At 35.4% G+C, this 17,458-nt stretch overlaps 1 protein-coding gene across 4 annotated transcripts in view; it reads left to right on the plus strand.

Moving 5' to 3' along the window:
- LNPK (lunapark, ER junction formation factor) overlaps positions 1–17,458 on the plus strand; it is a 41,761-nt gene that overhangs the window by 7,069 nt on the left and 17,234 nt on the right. For all 4 annotated transcript variants that reach the window (XM_053982717.1, XM_053982720.1, XM_053982719.1 and 1 more), the window contains exons 5-8: positions 2,794–2,852; positions 6,049–6,089; positions 12,137–12,217; positions 12,304–12,355. In XM_053982717.1, the coding sequence (XP_053838692.1) occupies positions 2,794–2,852; positions 6,049–6,089; positions 12,137–12,217; positions 12,304–12,355 (233 nt within the window). The remainder of the gene's footprint in view (positions 1–2,793; positions 2,853–6,048; positions 6,090–12,136; positions 12,218–12,303; positions 12,356–17,458) is intronic.

A 17,458-nucleotide genomic window follows, 5' to 3' on the forward strand; every position in this document is an offset into this window, starting at 1 on the left:
AGAGAATGGACTTGAAAGGTAATCACCCTAAGTGTGTTGAAAACTACTTTTACATAATTAGCTGTTTTTCTGAAAAATCATTGATTGTTTTATTCAACAAGTAAATATGCAGACTTCATTGTATGTGACCTAGAGAAAGTATTGCCCACATATTTGTTTCACTGAGTTGATTGGCTGCTTATCCTGATGAGTGGCTTTTGTTGTCTAAGAAATCTACTTTTCTAAAAGTAACAAAATGGGCTCCCACCTCACTGAGCAGCTGCTTTGCTGCCTCTCCTTCCTTCAGACCATCAGGGAGGTGAGAGCAGCCTACTGAGCATCTCTCCTACCGATGGGGAGCGCAGTGCAGTGGCTAATTTGCTGGAAGGATCGCAAGTACTTCCATTTGTACAGCACCTCTGTATGAAGGCATGGTTTGTAGATGCCCTAGCTTTAGACTTGAAAGGCAAAGTCAAAGTAAATATTTGAGGGTTTGCAAGTTTGATGAGCGTGGGTCAGCATAATGTAACATGTGGAGAACCCCCAAGGTGAAGAGGCTTTTTGTATGTCATACTGTGTTATCTGTAATATACTGATATGCTGCTGTTGTGGACTCCAGCAGAGAGGATACATGGGCAGCAGGATCTTGACTGGAAAGGATTAATATAGAAATTAGAGCTCAAATTAATCTTTGGCAGTAATATGAATTAATTTGGTTCTTAAGGACAAGCATTTCAAAGTCTTTTTGTTAATATGTGAGGCTTGTTCATGCTGATAGGAAAGGACTGTAAAAGAGGAAGCCTCCTTTCACATAGGTGTGTTAGAATTAGTGTAGAAATGAAAGCCTTTATTATTGCAGGTGATGGCTTCTAGTGCTGTGGTTTGAATTTACATGTTGGACTTTTATTCTCTCGTTTTTCTTCCAGTTCTGCTTATTTTTCTCAAGATGGCTCTCTGTAAAATTCTGATTTAGATGTCAGCTTACTAGTGCTTAGAATCAGTCTGTTGTTTTCTTATGACTTGCAACTGTTTATCAGATTTTTTTTTCCTTAAGCTATTCCCCTTCAGCTTTTTTTGGCAGATATGAATGGCAAGCAGCTGCCAGCTTGTCTTTGTTCTAGGTCAAGAGGTGACTCCATGCTGAATGCCTGGTGCCACCCAGTAATAGCTCTAGAGATTTTTCAGACCTAATCAAACTGGAGTATGTCTGCCTTTTCCAGCTTGCAGTCAGTCACCAAGTTATTTCTGCCTTAGGTCAGTCCCTCAGGGTCTCAGCAAGTTACTGATGTTGGTGTAGAGCAAGTTAAGTTTTAGGAATATAACTTCATTAATTTTAAATATACACTGAAATACCCGAAAAGTTGAAGAAATATGTTAGCATTTTGGAAGGGTGCTCTTCTTGAACTGATTTTTATTTGAATTAGTTTTAATTTGCATGTTGTGATTTTCACAGAAATATATTTTCTTTTTTGTAAAATTGGTTGAAATGGTCTGCTATTAAACTTTTGTCTCAGATTTCTTACAGAGGAAATGCTTTATTTCATGATGTCTGACTTCATATTTAGAATACAGCTTTAGGTAGAAGACTATTAAGCATACATTTAAAAAGAAATAATGCTTTTGCCTGGGTAACAAGGTATTTAAGGCAATTTAAACCCTGTAAACATTTATTTCTTTTGGTACTTTATGAAGACACATTTTGTGTCGTTGAGGTGGATAAATCCACCTGTATTATTAGATCAATTATTATAGCAGACCTTTGAACATGGAATACTTAAACATTTTTTCTCTTACCTTGGATAGGCTGCTTTCAGATTCCAGGTGCCTCATCCAACTTGCCTAACTTGGGCTGTGTTGTTAATACTTCAAGGCATGTTTAAGTGGGCAACCATTGTATAAATACAGAAGATGTTCTTAATAATTAAGTCATTATGAAAACTCTTAAAGCCTTTTGCCTGCTTTCTTATGTATGCTTTTAGTCAGATAACCTTTCTAGCCTTTAAGATTGTTTTTTTCTTAAATGAAACATTGCTAATTTAGGCTCTGTTATTTAATTAACATTAGGAGGGTTGTGGATACTTGGAATGGCTTGGTGTATGAGGTTTGCCACTTGGCTTAGACTGAAAAGCTTACCAGGAAAAGTGTCAGCTTAATATGTAGAAGCAATTCTAAGCTTTAAAACAAATGAAGTCCTGGTAATTGCAGAGAGACCTGTCAATTGTAAAATGGTCATAGATCAGTTTAACTTCATCTTGACATAAACTGCTCCAGCTAAGTCAGCTGAAACCCTGCAGAAACTGACTAGGGCTCTCTAAAATCACTAGGACTTAGGTCAGTTAATTCTGCTTGGGAGAGCATTTGTACAATAGCTCTTATCTCATGGTTTTCATTGGTATTAGAATTCTTCCCACAAATCTCTTGGCGTTAATTTTGGGCCTTAACTGCTAAGTGTCTTTTTTTTTTTTTTTTGGTAAAATGCATTATAAATCTATCAAATAAGAAGTGATGACTAAGTAATTTTCAGCTGAACATTTTTTAGCAAGTGATGATATTGCTGCTGCTGCCTTAGTATTTCTGCCTTAAGTAACAGTTAATTTCAATGGAGAAGATGCTTTTATTTAGAGCAATATTGATGTCTTGTTGAGAAGATGCTAATTTAATTTTTAGTGTTTTTATATGAATAGTGTTTGAAGGTTTCTGTCCTTTGTATTTGTGAGCTATAATCTCATCTGCTAAGTGTTGCTTGCTAAATGACTTCAGAAATGGTTACTGTAATATTTTTTAACTAATATAATTCTTCTTTTTCTTCTAAAGAATCTGGTGTATAAGAACACTGCTCATTTTTTTCTTTTCCAAACGGACAGAAAGAAATAGTAAGTACTTTTTCTTTGTGTTTTTTTTTTTTATTTAATATGTAGCTAGTTGAGAATGATGCTTACTCTGATAATGTAAATTCTTTTGATCATTTGGCTTCCAGGAAGACAAGAGAAGCCTTTTAGTTAATATTGAAGTGGGGTAGTATTAGCTAAGCTTTTTTCTACCCCATAGTTCATGAAGGAACAGGAAGGATCTTCTTAATCTTTACTTATAAAATTGTGCTAACTTTCTCCTGTCTTTGCATGTGTCAAAAGTGTAATGGAATAAAATATGGTGTAGAAGTAGGAGGAAGGGGAAAGGAAATATAAACAGTAGTAGTAGTTCCCATGATACTTGCATCTCACAAGTATTCTAGCAGTCATCTGTTATCCTTATACAAAAAGGAAGAGATTTATAGCAGATGTGTCTAATTTATTTGTCAGGATATCTTTTCTCTCCCAAGTTCTCCAAAGCATACTTATGTTTTCCTGAGTGGGAAAGGTATAAGTGGGTGTTTTTCTGCTTTTTTGAGAGCTAAGGAAAATTGGAAGTCATGTAACAAAACCGAAAAGTAATGGAGGTTTTCGAATATATATAAAAAGTTGTTAAATTTTGCATTAGAATGAATCTGCATGCTATTTAAAAACAGCATCTGTGGCACTTGTCTGCAGTAGTTAGAATTCATTTGAGACTTTCCTTGAAAGCAGTCCAGCCTGTAACAATATCTCATGGTGATGTGAGCAATAATACAGGAAAACTTCAGTGTTGCACTGTGTTTTATGACTTGCAGAGCAGCATGATGTATTTAATTTGTGACAGCTTACAAGTTAAACATCGCTTTTAGAATTTTTCTTAAACTGAATGTTTGCATTTGATATGCAAGCACAGAACATACATTTTTATGTAGAAATAAAATTGTCCATATATTCTGTGGTGCTGTGTGATTCATTTCTAAGGTGAAATGAATGATTTGCATTTCATGGCTGAATAAGAAAAAAAAGTATGTTTTTCTAGTTTGCTTAAATGTCTTTATTGCTGTTTTGAGCATACAGGCAAGTCTAGTGCTTTTGGTGAACCTGTTTAGTAGATGATAGAACATGCCAAAAGGGATTATTTCTGTGTGGTTCCAGAGACTTGATAGAAATGAAGTGTTTTACCCCAGAGATAAAAGTTCTACATTTGAAAAAGAAAAATCAAATGTAGGGTTGAAGCAGTAAAGCAGGAGAAAGTGTAGGTGAGAGAGGAAAGTGTCAGCCAAGTTGCTCAAAGCCAAATTTTTATTCTGGGATAAGTTAGTATAACATACTGAGACACTGGAGGAGGTCATTTAATACAATAAAGCTCTGTGCTGGATAATCAGTATACACCAGCTTTGGGAATGATGCTGTGAATGAAGAAAATTTGTAGCTAGACTCCAGGGAAGATGATGCAGAGAGATTATGGAATTTCAGTTTTTAGGACTGGTCGGGCAAACAGTTGTTAAGATTTAGGCTGATCTGTCCCAAAGCTGGAGAAAATAAATGAGGTATATTGTAGGTATTGACTTCTCTAGTATGAATTCCATTTTTTTCTGTAGGCTTAATTAAGAGGAGATCTGTTGGTTTCTTGAGAGTACTTTGCAGTAATTGCCATTTGGCCATGTTTAAGGGGCAGGTGTTTCTTGAGGTTCTTGTTGAGTACAAGAGGTAAAGCAGTCAGAAAGAAACACCCACACTTGAAACTGATTGCATTGCTTTGTGGAAGGCTATGCTTGAAGATGTTCTAGGCATTTCTGTACCAAAAGTACTTGCAGTTTCTTGAGTAACCATTAATAGATGGCTGTATTCTGCTGTTTATTTGGTTTCATGATACCATACTGCATTGCAATACATTTTAAGCTGTTAATCTGTTTGAGGCAATGTGTGAGACTGTGTTCTAATATAAATGTAACATTTGGTGAAAGGAGGTACCTTAGTAATTTGAAGATGCACACTTTCTAGAATTGTCCATCTTCTGTGGTCCATCCCAGGATTAAATGTTCTTTTTCCATGTCCTATTAACAAATGCGGGTGGTTGTAGTTACCCTTTTATTGCATAAATAATAACCTTTCAAATATGTGCATGCCAGTTCTAGTATTTTGCACATTTAATAAAGAGGTGTATTTGATCAAAATGGATTTCTGCATTCTGGAAAGGTTCAAATGATTATTTGTTCCCTTAATTAACAGTTTTCCTGAAGTAACACTGAATGGTATGGAATACATATTTATAAATAGTAAAAAAAAAAAAAAAAGGTGTTTGGTTGGTTTTGTGTCTTGTAGTTCTATAAAGCTTTTTCTTTAAATCTGAAAAATGGGTAAGAATAGGTATATTTTTACAGGAAATAAGCTGCCTATGTTCAGTAGAGCTGAGAAAGGGTAAAAAGTTGTAGTTTATTGTTAAAATCTTCTTGCTGTGAAGAGAGGTAGTAGAAAGCTAGTTTGTTGAGAGAGTATCTTCTGCATTAGGTGATGGTTTATTACAGTGAGTTTTCCAAGAGTGTCAAGCTCCAAACACTGACTTTCAGGAGAATCCTGCATGCATTTGGCCTTTCTTCTCTCTCTTCCTCTTAGACAGGTTAGGTGTTGTGCCTACCTGTTGTAAGAGTCTCTTAACATTTCGTAGTAGAATGACCTTCTGGTACCTGTTTTTACAAAACTGGGGACTTTGTTTAGTCCAAGAGCACAGAAGGGGTGAAACAGATTGAGCTTTGAAGCTTGGAATCGACCTGGCATTTGAAACTAGTATGTGTTAAGAGGTTTATGTGAAATACTGAAGCCAGTAAATCTGGTACTCAGATATATTAATGCTTAGACCTCAAGCTTTTTTTTTGTATTTTGAGTCATGGGATTAAATGTATTTGGTCCATTGTTGTACCAGTTTTAATGTAGGTCAAAGCAGGGCACTGGCTAGAATTGGTTTTGCTTAATGAGGAAATGGTACATAAATTTTTTTAATAGTTATAACTGTAAAGTGATAACAGTAGGTTATAATTTATAAGCAGTTTCAACATTTAAAGTGATTTATTTTCACATAAAAACTCTAGTTATTTTATACAAAGTTTACTGATGCTTAGAGTTGGTAGTGGTCAATGCATAATTTTTCCTGATTTCACAAGGCAAAGTCAATGTTTAGAGTGTGTTGAAATTATCCTAATTTATATTTGAAAACTAATATATAATGTCCTTCTTTTAGATGATGCTCTGGAAGATTTAAAATCCCAAAAGAAAAAAATAGTAAGTAAAACTTCAAGAAAAAATGCTTGTTATCATTCACTAAAACTGGTGTATGCCAGATATTTGTAACAAACTTGATCAACAGTTAATCTCAGTAAGAAAAACTTAGGATGGACAAGGTTCCAAGTCTTGGATAACTTGCCCTCTTGTGAAGTTGGTAACACTGAAAGCTGTTTCCTCTCTGTTTAATCACTCCATAAGGAAACTTGTTGAGAGAGGAAGCTGTTTTCTTACATGATTGGCTTCACCTGCCTTGTAAGGCAAAACTGCTACAACCCAAACACTCTCTGCCCCCCCAGCCCTACCCTGCCAAAGCAACTCCTCCTCCCTCCAGAAATGCCAAAAATTCTATTATGAGGCTTTGTTATTAATGAGTTTCCCAAAGTGTTCACCTCATACCTTCTGGATTTTGCCATGGTAGCTGAATTAATAAAAAACCCAGAACAAAGGTCTCAAAACTGAGTTGAGTAAGAGTCTGGTATTATGTTGTGATCTATGTTTTATCACTTTTAAAATGTAGATGTAAAAAAAGATAACCTGTAACCTAATTATGTCATTGTCCTTTGGTAAAGAGGATTTGCTAATATTTAAATAGATGAGTCCTTTGCTTGTAGTGGTGTGATACAAAGGGGTTCAAGTGGCTTACATTTTCTAGGGAGGAAAGACATGAGCATGACAACTATGCTAAGCTTATTTTATGAAAACTGCTTAACTGAAATCAGTTAATGTTTCAAATTAATAGTCATTTGGTAGCCTTAAAGGAAAAGTTCTTTAAACAGAAAAAGCACAGTGGAGAGCAAAGGAGTTTTTGGAATCTCAAATGTAAAGTCTTCATTTCAGTTTAGCTTTAGTTTTCTGTAATAATAAAAATCTTTTTTGTAGAAAGACTAGTAATACTGAATTTTTGTGTGTGAGAAGCAATTAGGACAAAAGGCATTGAATAAAAGATTAGTCAGGAAAAACCTAAATGTGCATTTTGCATATGCAAGACATCAAAACAACATACTGTAGAAGACCCAGGATGAAACAATGCACAGTACAAAAATGAGACAACTGCATAAGTACTTCATAGACAATAATGAAATTATGGTGTAACTATGGAGAATTTAAGTCTGGAAGTATAAATTGCCATGAGTATATATGCAAGTCAAGCTTTAATCAGTAAAGACAAACTTCTAAATTCAGTTAGTGAAACTGAGTTCTGGGAAGTCAAATAAAGTGTAAGTCAGCTATTTTTCAAATTCTGTGATTATCACATGATCTTATGGGTGCCTTGCTGCTAGCAAGGAACCAGAAACAGAGGACTTACTGCAAGCTCTTGAATCAGTGCAGTGTTGGTATTTTTTACTCAGAAGGTGGACTTGGGAGGTTCATCATAATTTAAGATATTCAATTAAGCATTAAAATTAGATAATTATACATAGAACAGAACATGTTGAAATGAGCTGAAAGGGGATGCAGGTAACAAGACAGAATATTAGTGTTTTAGATAAAAACACTGAATCAATTGCATTGTGTAAAATTTAATTTTGGTAATTCTCAGATTTGATTTTGTTTTGTTTGATTATCTTCCTTAGGAGTACCTTTGGCTAATTTTTAGTAAAACAAAAATCAAGTGAAATAATGGGGAGAGAGAGGATTTTTTTTTTTCCTGTTGAATTCTGATTTGCTGCTGAGTTTGCAAATAGGATTAGTTACTAAGACATTTACACTGCGGTCCTCAAAGTATTTAGGATAAGTAAATTATGTTTTTCCTGTTTATTTGTAATGCAAATTGTTGTCTAGGCACTGAGCCTGCTGCAGCATCTGTGCTTTTTCACTTTGTTGCAGCTCAGCTACCTAATTGCTGGATAAATCTTCTATTGAAGACAATTGTCTTTTTGAAAAACCTTACAGTACTTGTTTTTTAGTCATGTGGCCCACCTTTTCCCTGCAGACATTGCTTGTGTGCTGAAGGGACATAAGGTGGTTACAGGTCTTACCTGTAAATGCTGTAAGCTCCTCATCTGCTATAATGCCCTGGTGGGTTTGCAGGGACAGCTCAATAGAAATTAATTTCTGTTTAACTTCTCTTCTGGCTTTGGTGACTTAGTCAAAGTCATGTGGGTAAAATACTTGAAAAATACAAATAATTCATCTGGAAATGACTGTTAGTATTGTCTGTCTTGTACTTTGACTCAAAGTTTGTGTAAAACTTCTCACAGAACTGACTATGCTGTTTTTTTCCTAGTGAATACTTTAAAGCTGGTTCAGTTATTAACTGGGGGAGGGGCAAAGTTAAATAGCTGTAATTAAGGCAGTACTTCAAGATGCAACTTTGTTTCCCTCCTTGATCATACGGAGGGATGCTGTGTTTGTGTTTGTGACTGTTTAGCTGTGACTTTGGCCTCAGAGTTTCTCAGTTAATGAGGATGACCATGGGTAGATGAGCAAGTTCAGAGGGTTAAGCATATTAAAGCAAGGGCACAGGATATGTATTAAGCTGGTACAAGTGGGAATTAGTGGAGAATCTACCTGGAACAGCAGTCTTAGAGATGGGATAATTCTTAGCCTGAGGACAAAATTGTGAAGCTAGTATAGTAATTACCATGCTAATTTTAGAATTAAACTTTGCTGAAGCTTGCTCAGCTACTCTGAATACTAGGCTAAGTGTAATATTAGACTTTGACAGACTTCCAAGCCATTTCAGGTAAGAGTTTAGAAATTGCATCTGTTAATCTAGTAAAAAATACCCAGCTATTCTGTTTTCAAGGCTGTCTTGGAGTTACATTAGTAATGGGAAAAAATACAGCATATGAGTTCTGTTACTTAAATTAATTACTCTTTAATCAACTTTATCTCCAGCCTTCTAGGTGTAGACAACCATTGATATTTTGATAACTTGAGTATGTGATAAAAGCTCTGCTAGGAGTTGGTTCTTGTATGAGCCCAGTTTTGTCTAACTGGTAAATGCTAGAGTACTGAAAATATGCAACTGGAAACTCAAAATACAGTTTAAAATCTCATTTACTGACAAAGGGTCAGTTACCTTGGTGGTTTTAATGTTGTCATGGATCTGTTCAAAGTATACTTAATTACTGTGACTTAAATGATGTCTTTCCAATTTTAATGAAACTTTTGCTACGTGTACTGGTATATTTTAAATGGACTGAAATGAGTTTCATGGCTTTGTGTGAACATAAGGAAGGACCTCCTCCTAGCTGGGTTTGACATACCAAGTAATTCTCAATTTATGAACTCACGTAGTAGTATGATGAATAATGAGTGGTTTGCACCATGCCAGTACTTAAGTCTTTGGTTGCTAAATTGCCTTTACAAGATGCATAAAATACATTACTCATTCTGTTCAATTTAGGCAGCTGATGTCATTTCCACAGGAATTCTGTTTGATTGCCTGTTGGGAAGGAGTTTATCCATACAATTGTTCATAGGAAGAGAATGTGGTACCATGCTTCTTTATTAAGATCTGATTAATTCCATGAAAAAATCATGCTTAGGCTGGTATTACCTTTCTTTGAGAGTTCACTCCTGATTTGGGTTGCTCAGCATTATAATTTTATTGATAAGGATGAGCTAACCCTTGGCAGAAAGGAGAAAATTATTTGGTAGGAGAAGTTTTGGATCTCAGAGAAGGCTTTATTATGGAAAAAGATGAGGTGTGAGCAATTTGCTGTGTTAGTGCTCAATATCAAGTTAACCTTTCCAAGATTATGCTTCAGGACGGTGAATGTTCCAGAAGTCAGTGTGTTGGTTTGTGCTCATAAATGAGCTTCCTGTGTTGGCACAATAGCCAGTTTGCCCTGCTATGCAAACACAGAAATAATATTTAAATTTTACACTAGCTCTTACTTTCTTCTGGTAATTACACTGATTTGCTCACAGTAAGTAAACTTGGACCTTTTTGATTCTTTATTTGGTATTGTTAGCCAAATTTCAATTTACTTTAGAAAAGTGTACTCTATAAGTGAAAGCACAAGAAATGTGAATATGCCTGTAGAAATCCTCACAATTTCTATATATTTTCAAGAAATTTGTGAAGAGTCAGTTGTGATACTGAATTCTTGTTCAGATTCAGCTTGACTAGGATTTTAAAGCTATATATGAAGAATAATGCGTTGAATTATCCAAAAACTGTAATGTGGAGGGTAACTTCAACATCTGAATCTTGTGGTGAGAGCTGAAATTATGTTTCAAAAGAATGTAACTGTTTTTGCAAAACTTATGTATCCACAAATAGCTACTATACTATCTAATACTGCTGTGGCAAGAAGTGCTTTAGATAAAGAAAGTGTCAAGTGATGGTGGAGCCTTCTGGTTTTTCTCTCCCCTAAAGGTCACTTTGTCCTGCAGAAAGTTATTACTCTGTTTTCTTTTTGGCTCTACAGACAATAGTATGCATTTAATGTTCATTGATGTGAAGTGAATTGGGTTTTTTAACTTTTGATTTGGCAGACAAATATTAGCACTGACTGTTAATGCTTCCCCACTTTGCAGCTTCACCTCAGCAGCCTTACCCCTTTGTATAAAAGTCTGTCTTACAGTTTTTACTTTTATAAGCAATAAATACTTTATTTTTCCTTTTAGGTCATTAATTCTGCTCTTATTGCACTGTGTGGCATTTGTTTTATGAAGTTAGTGGGTTAACTCCAAAGTGATGCTGAAATACAAGTCTAGGAAATTGATTTTTACTTCCTTCTTCACTCCCTTTTGTTTCAACAGTCCTTAATTAACAGCCTGGATTGTATTCCTTGCCTCAAACTTGAAGAAATGTGTGGAGGAATGAGTGTTAAATGAATACACACTAGCCATTAAATGGAGTGAATTTTTATTTAGCTTCTGAGGTCTATTTGTAATCCTGAGGTCTGTCTAAATGCAAAACTCCTGCACAGTGTGTGTATGCAGAATGGCTGAAAGTTTAGTTTCTCACTAGCTAAATAATGGCATAAAATTCATGTTAACCTGCACCATTTGTTATTTTAGCAGTGATAAATGAGTTTGAGAGAATTTAATTTTTTGACCACTGACCTTTTCAGTTTTGCAGTTTATGCCAACAGCAAACTTCAGAACAAGCAAAGTCCCCACGTTTAGCTGAACATGGCCATTAGTCAGCATATCTAGGAAGAAAGGTCTGCTTAAGATACTGTAAAATGTATTATAATTTCTGTACATATTAGGTATTTGTCATAACTTCAGCTGTCTCAGTTTTAAAGTTAAGCTGCTTCTGATGTTGGCTGTTAACCACTGAAATGATACTTTACTAGTGATTACTTTTTTTAATTAAGCCCATGTATTAGCTATAAAGCCACTTGAGTGCATTGTAAATAAAACGCTGTAATAATGAAGTGCTTTAATTACACTCCCTAAAGTATGCATAGTTCTCAGTAAATTTTTTTATTTAAATTCTTAACATGTTCCTTTTTCTGAAAAGCAGTATGAATTGCTGTAAAGATGTGGATCCAGCCTTTAAAGTCATTTGAGCAAATTCCATGGCTGTTCTCTAGTTAGTGAGTTTTCACAGCATTTGCAGCAAGCTAATTGCTTCTGCTAATAAATAATCTAAAATCGATGCTGACAGCAGTTAATTGGCACAGGGACTTTATTCTGTAAAGCACTTGGCTAACGACCTTCCTTAAATTAATAGCATTAAGTGCTATGAGGAAATAAATCTAAGGAATTGCCTGTCATTTGCTTGTCATGTCTAATAACTTCCAATAATGATGGCTGATAGATTTTTGCACATTCCATTATTGAAGTTGGTGCTTGTAATTATTCTCCTCATTATATGTAAACAATTAGCAATATTTGGTGTTTCCTTGCAATAAAGCTGTTAAGTACAAGTAGTCCATTAGAGTTTGGAAGCTATTTTTGAAAGCAAAATTTATTTTCCATTGATTACAGCAAATCCTCAGGTATCTGAAAAAGCTACTGGTTCATGGATGAGCTTTGCCTTTTGGTAACATTGATAAGATGCTTGTAAATGGGAAGCTGTGGTGGGGGGAAATACTTGAAAAATTATCTATTGATGTGTGGAACCTTTCTGTTTCCAGCTTGAGGAAGTAATGGAAAAGGAAACGTACAAGACTGCTAAACTAATCCTTGAAAGGTTTGATCCAGAATCAAGTGCAAAGGTGAGTCTTGTTATTGATACTGGTGTAATATAAAAGGTACTATGGAGCTGAGCATTCAGATAATGTTATTTATAATTAATTGGCAGGAGACTGAACTACCATCTGCTGGAACATCTGCAACCCCAAGACCTGGACAAGGTAATAGCCCTGTAAAATGGGTGCTCTTTAGCATAGATACTCATCTTTCACAGCAATTTCTAGTCTAGAAGTCTGTCTATGATAAAATTTGTAGATCAATTGACCTTTATTTAGGGTTAATAGACTGTTCATTAGGCTATGCCCATTACTGTTCTGTATTTTTCAGGCAAGGGATCTATTACTAAAGCCTGATGTTCTAGACAGCAGGATAGTTAATACTGCTCGGTGTTAAAGCTGAGAGAAAATTAACTTCTTGTGGCATACTTGCAACTTTTCAAGAATACTAAGGTGTTTTCAAATCTTGTGCAATATTCATTGACTTAGCTTTTCAGTTGTGTTTCTATTTATGGCTAATTAGACCTTCCCTATTGCAGTGCTTAAGCTACTTCTATTTGGTGCACAGAGAGGAATGAGAAGCTGGTGCGTAATTCAACTACTTTCTAGTTGCTAAGAATGGACAGTTCTTTACTGGTTTACGTTGTTCCATTTAAAGGTGCCATTGAATAAAAAAAAAAACTTGAATGTGTTTCAAGGAAGCCTTAATTCTAGATTGCCCACACAAGTTTCAAAACTCAACAGATCTCACACATAGTTGAATGCTTACATTAAAAATGTAGTATTTATGCAGACACACAACTATTAATTTTTGTTAAGGTTGAGTGTAATATGCTGTAGTTAAACTGAAAATGCTTGTATGAACATAGTATAAAGGCTGCCTGGTACTCTAATACTGAGGATTGTACTCACACTTCAAGACCAATCTTTGGTCATTAACTCACTGTTATAACCTGAAAGGGCTGATGCTCAAAATAAACTGCAGAATCTGATATGCATAGTTTTTCATAAAATACAGATTGCTTTAGAATTTAATATTAGAATTGTCAACTTTGTATTTAACTCTTGTGGGTAACCAAACTTCTATTTTTCCCATTTTTCACTCTTGGAGTACTCCTTTTGTTCAGTGCAGAGCACCTGGATTTACTAACAAAGGTGTTTATAAACTGCATCATCAAATCTTCTTGCTTAGCTTCAAATTGCCATGAAAATATTTTAAAACTGTCCTTACTTGTTGACATTGACAGTGAATAGTTGCAGTGCAGTACCTCAATAGTGAAGCTTTAATCTCTTCTGTTGTCTTAGACACAACAGATTTTTTTCAAGCTTGCTCCTTACCTGTCTTTTCCATACTCCATTTCTGCAGCATTCATAGTTTTGTTCAGGCTGAAGGGCCATTCTGACATGCTGTTCTTTTCTCTGCCTTAATACAGCTCATGGGTGGTTGCCAAGAATTTTCTGCTATACCTGTAATGTGTAGGTAGTGTGTCTTTGGCTCTTTTTAAACTCTGTATAAAATTCATCCTTCTTGAGCTATGTTAGAAATCACTCCAGTAGTCCAGTAGTTGGGTGACAGATCTGTTTGCAGAATGCAAGTAACATTGACTAGCGGATGAAACTGCCTGGAAATGTGTGTTTCTATATAGAAATCTACAGATAATTAGCTATAAATTAGACAGTGGTAAGTCTTTAGTCACTCTGCCTTTATGAAGAGAGAGCAGCACCAGTTTTGAAACTCCTTGGGAGGTACATGACTGAATTCTTCCCCTCTCTACCCAGGCTGTGTAAGGAGCAGTGGTGAGAAGCGAGTTGGTCAGTGTCTATTAATTACTCTTGTGTTTGTTTGGGTTTCCAAAGTGTAGTGCCCCTGCTTTTGATCCAGTCAGACAAAAAGCAGATCAGTTGGGTCCCGCATATGCTGTGTTGTGTTGATTGTGTCTTGACTGTTAATAGAAGGCTGGGAGGAAGAGGTTTTGAGAGAGTTAGAATTATTTCTGAGAGCCAGTCACTTTAGGCTGTGGTCTACATTAATAAGTGTGGTATGAATAGATATGTGAAACAATTGTTGCTGAGGAGTTTACCCATGCTATCTGTGCTTAGAAGTTTTTAGTTAGAGCTAGCTGTAAATTGGTCTCATGGCTTGGTGGAAGGAATCTTTTAGTACAGTTTCATTTGCAAAGAATGCTTTCTGAGACTGTCATGGTGTGAACCAATAACCTCTCAGTGGGGACACAACTGAGAAAATACTCAATTCTCTTTCAAACAGATTCATCTTTTTGGGGTGCATGGGCATTCTTGCTTGATCCTGAATAAAAGTGTAGTTTAGTTTTGGAAAGGATTTTGGGAAATAAATTTTGTAAATTGTCATGGCTTGTAGTTGGATTTTATGATCTTAAGGGTCTTTTCCGACCTAAATGATTCTGTGAGTCAATGTAACTTTGGTCATATACAGCACAATTTAATTTTTTTTTTCCGATCTGTTCTCTAATGCATTGAATTTGGAATTGGTGCAGCTTTTTGTCCCTGTGTAAGTGGTTAGTCAGACTATTCTATTTTGGAGGTGTGTTATATAGTTCAAGAGGGACAAGCTGTGCTTGCCTTTGGCTTGTGAAATTATGGAGACTTAATTTCCAAATACTTACCAAATAATTCTTGTTATGTGCAGTAATTATTTCAATTCTTAGCTATCAGAAAACCTGCTAGCTTATTGCTGTTCACCCTAAATATCTGCCCAAAATGAATATTAGCTGCTGTTCTGTGCAGTATATAACTTACTGTAACTAGATGACACCTTTATGTGGTTGTGGTATAATTTGGTGCATGTAGTATGTGGTAGAATTAGAGTGGTTTAGAATAATAAAATACCTATATATACCTATAATAGCAAGTTAACATTAAAGCTTCCCTGACCTTCTCTTTGCTCACTTTGAACACAAGCTAGCCAAGCAACAGAACTCATTTTCTTGAGCTCTCTGAGTATTTTTGAAAAGATGATAAACAATAACCAATATATAATCAAGTTGGACAATGTTGTGTATGAAGCAGCTGATGAAAGATTAGTTAGTTTATGTTTTTTCCTTACTGGTTGAAATGAAAGCTTGCACATCATACTAATTGGTACAAAGGTTTAATCAGTATTGCATATTAGTTGGTTCTTAGAAAAACAACTGGCAGCAGCCCAATTTTCCTGTGTCTTTAGCTCTTCTTGCAGTTTTTGTGATTTTGATATCTACTGCTGAAATTAGTGATGGTAGTTTTAACGGATCATTTAGGTTGATCTTGTGTTTGGCATAAAAACCTTTACAAAATCCAGAAGGAAAGGAATTTGAAAGTTTAGTGCAATTTTTTCTGTTCAGAAATGTTTTTTGAGGGGGTACAGTTAATGAATATATACTTTAGTACTTTGGCCATAAAGAAAAATAATGTAAGAATATATTTGCAGTGAAATATTTAGCAGCAATATCCTGTTGTTGGTACCTGCTCTTTTAATTTTGCAACTATGACTGTTAGCAGGGGTGTATTGTAAATGAGATCACTCTGTGACCTGAAGGAAAAATAATGCAATAAAAGATGGTTGCAGGCTGTGGGGTAGATATAGGCATGAAGAGGAAGGAAGAAAATGCTTGGTTTGTTGTGGATACTAAAGCCAACAAGTTATGTAAACTATATATTGACCTGTAGTGTAGCTCTATGAAAATAATGTATTATTCTCTGCAAAAATCAAGGCGTTTTGAAGTGAGGAAATAATAAAATAGTTATGCTTATAAACATGAAACATGTCACTGCTTCACCACTGCAGTAGTGTAATAGTCTTTAGAGCTCATACTGAATCATCAGTTGAGTAGATACCTCTTAAGTAATGTGTCTGCTTATGTCTGAAGTGTCCAATGCTGGTAACTGCAGAATTTGAACTGCAGTGTGTTTGGAGAATAAAAGTTCTATTTTTAAGCTATTTATCTGTTTCCATGCTGTTGACTTTTGGATACACAAATATCGTTACTGAGGAAAATCCTTGGAAAATGTCAAAACTTCATTACAACTACATCAGCAGTAGCTGTAAATTGTGTTAGTGTTGAGGTCAATGGACTTCTTTATCTAAGTTCTGCAACTTGGAATTATGGAAATCTGGAACTTTGCAAAAGGCTCACTTTAACACGTTGCATCTTGAGGGGATTTGAGAAGCATAGAGATCATATTCAGTTACTTCAGAAGAATATTAGGGCTGTTATTGTGGAAGTGCAGAGCAGGAATTAGGGGAGTTTATGGGTAAAGGGTCTGTATGTGATACTAAATGATGAGCCAGGGCTGTACTCTCGATGTCCATGACAATGCATTTATGGATCCTGGGGATAGTATCAGGAGTGAAAGCATCAGAAATTCACATTTGTGTGCTGTCACTGAATAACATCTACAGCCACTCTATGAAAGGAAGTACTGGAATGGATGTGGGAGCAGCAGCGTGTTGGCAAGTTCTCTTAAGTATGAATCACAGAATAGAGTGAAAGCCAAGTGAACTTCTCAGTGAAGGGGGAAAAAAGGCATTGTAAATAACCCACTATTTTGTGGAAACTAGCAATGAGTCTTGCATTCTTAACTCTGTAATGAAACTAAAACTACTGAAGCATATCTCTCTAATACTTACTGTAAAGTACTGCTTCAGCATCTTTATAGGAACAGAAATATGGGGAAAGAGTCATTAAAGTAGCAGTATCCTTGTAATTGAAAGTCATTTAAAGAAGACTTGCCAAAAATGACCCTTCAGAAGGAACAGGCAAGAGGGGCAGAGCTCTTGCAGGTGGCTTGGAAATTGCTTAGAAATAGTGTATTATGGGCTCAGAATAAATGTGAATATAGCCATGACCTATTGAAACAGACTCAGCACTCTTAAACAATTAAAATTAATATGCTTAAACCACATGATCTAGAGAGACGGCCTTCAAAATGTAAAAGTAACATCCATATGTAGTAAAGTAATGGTCTTGGACATTTTTCTATGTAAAACAATAATAAAGAGGGTGTTGTAATAATGGATTAAGATAGCTTTACAGATGTTTAAAATGATCTTGGAACAAGTGGAATTAGACTTTATATTTATCACTCATTTTTTGTACATATGTGGACCTGAGAAGACTTGAGAAATCTCATACCTTTTAGATAAATTTTGAAACTAACACATGACTGGAAACTATAACACAAACTTAAATATAAATGATGGGTTTTAATCAATATTTTATATTTGGAGATGGGTCATGCCTGTTGGTCAGATGG

The sequence above is a fragment of the Vidua macroura genome, chromosome 7 (genome assembly GCF_024509145.1).
Source record: "Vidua macroura isolate BioBank_ID:100142 chromosome 7, ASM2450914v1, whole genome shotgun sequence".
NCBI classification, from domain to species: Eukaryota; Metazoa; Chordata; class Aves; order Passeriformes; family Viduidae; genus Vidua; species Vidua macroura.